The sequence below is a fragment of the Larimichthys crocea genome, chromosome VII (assembly GCF_000972845.2).
Source record: "Larimichthys crocea isolate SSNF chromosome VII, L_crocea_2.0, whole genome shotgun sequence".
Classification (NCBI taxonomy): Eukaryota; Metazoa; Chordata; class Actinopteri; family Sciaenidae; genus Larimichthys; species Larimichthys crocea.
In genome coordinates, this window is record NC_040017.1 from 7,134,132 (window position 1) to 7,141,682 (window position 7,551).

The 7,551-nt window shown below is 41.3% G+C and overlaps 1 protein-coding gene across 4 annotated transcripts in view; it reads left to right on the forward strand.

Annotated features, from left to right (window-relative positions):
• Positions 1-7,551, forward strand: part of acsl3a (acyl-CoA synthetase long chain family member 3a) — a 31,148-nt gene extending 23,597 nt beyond the window's left edge. For all 4 annotated transcript variants that reach the window (XM_019256273.2, XM_019256275.2, XM_019256274.2 and 1 more), the window contains exons 9-15: positions 535-674; positions 783-955; positions 2,748-2,822; positions 3,253-3,441; positions 3,829-3,943; positions 5,596-5,753; positions 5,861-7,551. In XM_019256273.2, coding sequence (XP_019111818.2) covers positions 535-674; positions 783-955; positions 2,748-2,822; positions 3,253-3,441; positions 3,829-3,943; positions 5,596-5,753; positions 5,861-6,018 — 1,008 coding nt within the window. In that variant the 3' untranslated portion in view covers positions 6,019-7,551. The remainder of the gene's footprint in view (positions 1-534; positions 675-782; positions 956-2,747; positions 2,823-3,252; positions 3,442-3,828; positions 3,944-5,595; positions 5,754-5,860) is intronic.

Genomic DNA, 7,551 nt, shown 5'->3' on the forward strand with positions numbered 1-7,551 from the left:
AGTGCCCCCAAATCACACTGGGCCTTTAAAATAAAATGTTTTTTCACACCTTGTTATAGTTTTTAGCTTAGTTGCCTAACTTCACCTTCTTTAAGCCTTTTTTTTATGTTTTTTAATATCCCAATAAAAAGAAAAATGTGCCAACAGAAAACAAGTCCTTTAAAATAAAAGATATCTCAAATGTCTTTTCGTTTCGTACTGTGCCTCTGTACTTCAGATCCAGTACTTTGGTTTTATCTGGGTCCATTGCAGAGTATCTGGTGTCGGAGCTCTGGCTGGGCCCCATATTAGAAACTGTCATGACAATGCAGTTGTGCTGCACTTCATCTTTTCTTTAGACAGACAAGTACAAAAACATGACTTACTACCACCATGTATTATATCTTCCCATATTTTTCTTTTTTTTTTTAAATTTATCTTCAGTCTTGCAAACACCCTTTGGATAAGTCTTTTCTCTTATTTCTTCATTTAGTCTCATTTTTCTTTCTTTCTTTCACTCTCTCCACCATCCCTGCCCCGCTTTCTTAATTATAGGAGATCATGGACCGCATCTATAAGAACGTGATGACCAAAGTCGAGGAGATGAACTGTGTCCAGAGAACACTCTTCATTCTGGCATACAACTACAAATTGGAGCAGCTTGCCAAAGGATACAGCACACCTCTATGTGACAAGTGTGTGGATGAGTTGTTACGGTGTCAGAGTTGTTTTTTCTTCAACCAGCAAAAGTGTTGTTATTCTCACGTTCATATATCTCTCCTTCTGTGTGTTCGTCCATCCAGGCTGGTGTTCAACAAAATTCGCTCTCTACTGGGAGGTCAGACGAGAGTCTTGTTATCAGGTGGAGCGCCGCTCTCTGCCGCCACCCAGCGCTTCATGAATGTTTGCTTCTGCTGCCCAGTGGGTCAGGGATACGGCCTGACGGAGACCTGCGGTGCTGGAACCATTAGCGAATGTAAGCAGTAGTATACAGTTAGAAAGAAGCAAATAGAAATAATGATGAAAAAATCTGAAATAGTCTGTTTTGCTTAGGAAGGTTTGTGACCGAGTGAAATTACCTGGATGTATTTACATAGACCATCTTTTACAAAAGCAAAGGAGATAATGCCGTGCCACATATCATTGCGGCAGCAACAAAAGAAAATCAACCCACGTTTGGTCTGACATGATGACGTAATATAAAAACTTTGACCATGAAGCCTGTTCTGTTGTTGACTGTGAAGCTGCTTTGGCATACAGAGTAAAAACTTTCTCTAACGGACGTCCAGCATCCTGCAGATTATCATGGAAGTTACCTTTGATTATTAATCATCCATCTTTTACCATAACTTGCTAATATGTTTATATGGACAGGAGGGTAAGCGATCATACTCAGTGTGACAAACACTTAATTTCATGTTTGTGTCAGGTGGACAATATTCCTTTATTATTTTAATTCATTGATTAGTGAATATTTTATAACAATAGAATAACAATAGCACATAATGACGTAGTTTAGTGTAAGTGCAGATCAGATTCTCTGAACACCGTGGTCATCTTCTCCTAACTGTTTATGACCTCTTATTCACATCTTTCCTTGACCTAATGACGTTTTCCATCAAGGTCAAGAAAAAGGGGTTAGGAAAAGATTTCCAAGCTTTTTTTATATATATATTTATTTTTAAACTATTCGACCATACCCCATGTCTTGTTTATCTGCAATAACACAACAACATGGAGGACAGCTGTACATCGACAGTAACAGCTGCTTTTTAAAGAAGATTCATTAACTGGAACAGTTAGCACATTATTATTGAGCACTTGTGGGAAGTTACTTAGCAATTGTTTCTGCAGCTTACAGGCAGAGACATTTAAGCAGTGGGAGGACATGAAGAGGAAAAGATTTTTACAGCAAGGATGTAAAAATCTATGAGAGAAGAGTAATAAATGGATGTATTGTGCGGGGGTATTAGGTAAACAAAGAGGGGGGTGGGTAACCTGTTTGGAAAAGGAGGACAGCGGTGTGAAGAAATCAACATTAGCAATAAGTCATCCCACACTTCGAACCTAGTAAAAAGTTTATAGCCTGTTAAACTAACAGATGTGAAGATTTATCCTCTGCACGTTAGTGGTGTGTCGGCCGTGAACGGGTCTTTCAATATGAACTGATCTTTTATATGACTCAGGAGTAATGAGTAGTCTCAGTAAGTGATTCTGGGGTTTTTTAACGCAGTACGTTCTCTCGCCACAAGGCAGCTGAGCGGCCGCTCAGGCTGTGCGACGAGCAGTACACACAGCAGTTCGTTCATACGGATCGGCCTTTCGTTCATTTGTCACGTATACATCAGCCACAGGAGGGCTACAGCGCTGAGATTAGTTCATTTTACCGACATTTCTCGCAGCATCTTGCAAACAGGCAAATCATTTTCTTATCTCTTTAGTGTGTGCTTAAAAGCATGCCACTCATATCTGTGGTAGCGATGGCTGTCCCAGTCATCTGTTTTGAACCTTGTAGCTTATCTATTGGCTTAATGGGAAATCCTCCCAGCCTTTCCCAGGCAGACTAAACCAACAGAGTGGCCCACTGCCCGTCAATCTCCAACTGTGGTCATTTGAGGCAGGAAAACACTGCTTTGTGGACGTTCCTTTGGGATGGGGTTTCTATGGCGAGGGAACAAGTGAGGTTGTGTTGCTATGGTAATTAATGTCATTCCTTGATGCGAGTGTGCTTCCTGAGCGTGTATATGTGTATGTGTTGTCTGTTCCAGTGTGGGATTACAGCACTGGGAGAGTGGGAGGGCCGCTGGTGTGCTGTGAGATCAAGCTCAAAGACTGGGTGGAGGGTGAGTGAGCTCCACACACACACACACACGCACACACACACGACGAAATGATACACACATGAACACTTTTCTGAGTTTACCAATCCATCCACCATAAATCATTTCCTAGGCCAGTGAGTGTATCATTTAGCATTTCACTGTAGCTGGTCTATAACCTTGTAAGGAAAGCATGCTTCTTTTCTTTCCACTCCTGTACAACCTCCATCTTTTTATGCAAGGGATCATAACTCATTTTTATTACGCTCTGTTGAATCTTATCAAGTTGAGTTTACTGCTCGCTTGGCTCCCAGAGCAGAAATAGAATTTAAAGTAAACATGCTGTCAAGTTTTTATCACAGCGAAATTAGTACGTAGAAGAATCAGGAGAATCGAGTGTTCATTTTATTGCAGGTTTCATTTGCAATCCACTGAATTTAAACCTTGCTTCCAGGTGGTTACCGTAGCACCGACAAGCCACATCCAAGAGGAGAGATTCTGGTCGGAGGACCCAACATAACCATGGGATACTACAAGAACAACGCTAAAAACCAAGACTTCTTTGTAGATGAGAACGGTCAGCGGTGGTTCTGCACGGGAGACATCGGAGAGTTTCACGAAGACGGATGCCTCAAGATAATTGGTGAGGAAAGGTGGACGGAGGGACGTGGGTGGAAGCGGAGTGGATACATAGCTTGTTTTATGGGTGTAGATCGCCACTAATCAGTCTTCGTTCACATGCTGCTACATCAAAAGCACAAATGATCAACATTGTGCCCCAGATTCCTGGACCTTTTCCAGACAACCTCTCTGATCTGTTTCCATCCATCAATCTGACAGGAAACCTTTTAACAAATCAAATTTGACTTCACTTCCCAGAATTACACCACAGATCTCCAGTCAGCCAGAAACACAGCAGATTTTTCTCTGTTATCTAGATGACCCTGGTCAGCTTTCCTTCTTAAGAAATCCAAACATATCCAGACTAGAAGTGCACGTGTTAATGTAGATTCCTCTGCTGTGTTTCCAGATCGTAAGAAAGACTTGGTGAAGCTGCAGGCAGGAGAGTACGTGTCCCTGGGAAAGGTGGAGGCCATGTTGAAGAACTGCCCTCTGGTCGACAACATCTGTGCCTATGCCAACAGGTGTGTGTGTGTGTGCGTGTGTGTGTGTGCGCGCAAAGTCAGAGAATTATCAGCCAACTCTGCAGCTTTTTAGCCTCTTGTAGCTCATTATTTTGATGTACTTAACAAGTCTCACTACTCTTAGGAACCCACAGCCTAGCAGGTGGCAGCTTATAGCACAAATCTATAAGAAAAACAAGCTGTCAGAGTACACTCTTCTTCTATCCTCAGTGAAAGTTTAGTTTTGGTGTTATGGCGACTGCTTGACAAAAACTATTACACACCTGCCATGCTTCCACATGACGGGATATAAAACAGCTCATTGATCAGTCAGTTACTACATTTGACGATCATCATACGAGTGACAAAGCATCTATTAGCATACTTGTTACATACCACCAGTACATACAATACAAGAACTAAATAGCAGTTCATTGAACATTAAAGATAACCTATGGAGTTTTTGATCTCTGCTCACTTGGAGCGTGCTGGAGCCATTCCACCACGAGCGAGTCCCTGTTTTATTTGTTCCTGTGCGAGGACACGAGCACTAGTATGTAGGTAAAGGAGTGCACGTTCCTCAGGTGGTGTTAATGCACCAAGATATATGCAGCAAGGCGCCAACAACAGCAGGGAAGAAGAAGACTGACAGCGCATTTGTTACACTTGTTAAATTTGTGAATAATATTTTGAAGAGTAGACCTGCTCTGTATGAATAGTGTCATGAGATAACCTTTGTTATGATATGGTGCTATATAAATGAAATTGAATTGAATTGGAAACAAATTACACACCTCCAATAATACACATATAGTTTACTTTAATATCACTGAATGTAAACAGAATTTTGATTGGATTTCTTTTGACAAAATAATTAGTCAAAAGGTTATGTTAACTTTTCTGGCTATATCCAATCATACATATTATTGGCTGTTCGTCAATTTTATATCCTGCTCTTTAAATGCTGCTCTTATCATTATTTTTTAATCAGCAATAAATCAAGTGACTATCAAATAACAATTTTGGAACAACTGTGCAGGACCTCTCAGCTCTATACTGTAGACGCAAAGCTGAAAGCATTATAGCGGTAGCGGTGTTTTAGCTTCTTTCAGCTTCAATGTTTTGGTGTCACTCTTCTAACCAGCCTCATTTCAGGTCAAAAAAGTCAAATGACCCAAAATTGACAGCTTTAGCCCTCATCATCATCATGTTAAATTTAGTTCCATATTAGGACAAAGCCTGAAGTTAATTCCCTTAATGTTTCTGGTTGATGGCACACTGTGGCACTTTTAGGGAGATCAGAGCCTCTATTACACATTTACATAACAGCTGATTTTGAAGGCGGAGTTGCCTCCCGCTCCGTTCGATACCATAAAAAGCATTTTAGACTCACACCTTGAATCAGATTTAGAACCATATTTCTGCAGCCTGAAGTGTTTATTCAGTTGCGTGTCATAGTGCAACAGATACTGTTTTTATGATTTCTTGCATCTGTTCACACTCTGCTCAGGCATGTGTTGTTTCCATTTCCTTTTATGGGGAAATATCTCTCTCTTCTCAATTCTAAGAATTGATAGTTAGCGCATGCAAACACTTGAATACACACAAAGAGCAGTGCGACTTAATAACTTTGACATCTCTGGGGTCGCCTCCTCTCCTCCTCCTCTCCGCAGTGATGAGACATATGTGATTGGCTTCGTGGTGCCCAGTCAGAAGCAGCTGCTAGCTCTGGCTGATCAGTACGGTATCCGAGGCTCATGGGAGGAGCTGTGCAACAGTAAGGCCATGGAGGAGCTGGTCCTGAAGGTCATCACTGAGGCAGCTCTAGCGGGTGAGAAGAGGTCAAATGTTAGCTCAGAGCTCCAGACACAGGTCGGAACAGGTTCTAAAACTTTTTAGTTTTGAGTTACATCTTTTTCGTTTTATTTTGTCTTCTAGCCCAGCTGGAGCGCTTTGAGATCCCTCGCAAGATCTGCCTGAGCCCAGAACCGTGGACTCCGGAGACAGGATTAGTGACTGACGCATTCAAGCTCAAACGCAAGGAGCTGAAGACACATTACCAGGATGACATTGAGAGAATGTACGGTGGGAAATAACAAGGACCAGCACAGCATTGGTCATTTCTCAAAGCACAGACCAACACTTGACTCCCAGGACACTCTCACTTCTCCCCTGTACCCTTCCCCATGAACATAAGCGCCACTGTGATTTGTGGTAAAAATCTTAACACTCAACTCAAAGAAAGAAGGATAGGGTGTTACCAATCCCAACATGAAGGTGGCTTTTACTTGAATTTGTAACTGAAGACAGGCTAAGAAAGTTGAAGAAAACACAAAAGATTCCCGTCCACTGCTGCCTTTTCCCTTTCTTCGCCCAGGTGTATGACCTCTTTATTGTTCCAGATGTGAGTTATGAAACAGGTGGCATGTTAGCTGATGTTGTCTGTTGAACTCCGCAGCAGAACAGCTCAGGCTGGGTTGACAGGTTTGTTGCTTTTTGTTCACGCGCGAGACACTCGATTGGCTCTAAAAATCTTTCTTTTAGTTCCCTTTTGATCCTCCTTTTAAACTCCTTTTTAATTTAAAGATTTCAAACTTCCATCTTCCTGCAGGTCAGGAGACAGTTAACTTTTTCTTCTTGTTTCTTTTTCTTTTTTGTTCTCATGTTTTGAATTCTGTCAGCGGTTTATTTTGCCTCCCACCCACAGTTGGACTGCGACTCCCACTCCTTGTGGGACGTCTCTCCTGACGGCACATCTTGATACCAAAAGCACAAAGTCATTTTAGGACAAATTAGAGCAGGTTGGTAAAAATACTAAGGTCATATCTGGTCAAACTTTTTATTTTTACTATCAACATTAAGGCCATGGTCCTTTTTTCGGTTGAAAAATGTGTCTTATTTACAAAAAAGAAAAGAAACAAAGATGCACTGTTGTTTTATTGTCTATGTCTATTGTATTTTCCTACAGTGATAGAGTATACTTTTTTATGTGCTGTACAGACCACATTGTGCGCAAAAAAAAAATGCACGTTTACTGCTTGTATTACAGATGAAATGACTGTGTAATCATTGTCACGTTTGATAAATCGTAGTGCAATATGAAAATTTATCATTTCTGTCCAAATAAGGCGGTCGATTACAGATCGGACATAAATAAAACGTTCTCAGCGCGAGTGGACGCACCGCTTGAAGAATGAGCACACTTTGACGAGTGCGACTTCTCTGTTTAAGACCAACATTAATTCTCCAGGACTGTCACTACCAGCTTAAAGTCACATGTCTTTGTCATGTGCACTGAGCGAGTGACTGACTCAACAAGTCCTTAAACGGCACAAACTTGGACCCAGCATCCCCTCACCATGTGACACCTGTGGCCTTCTCTAGTAAACCACACCTTTCTAATCCTTTTCTGTACTGTCTTTGTTTGTATGTGGAGCTGTGATGAGCAGAGAAAACACATGTATAGCCTCTATTTTAACTTTCTTATCATCATAGAGCAGTTTTGGAGCTCCACTCCCTCTCTATATGAAGATCTTGCCTTGTAACATAAGTGCATCCGGCTATTTATTTGCAATTTGCCTTTGGAAAATTACTCAAATGAAGTAAATAAAGGTTGTGTTTGGTCTACA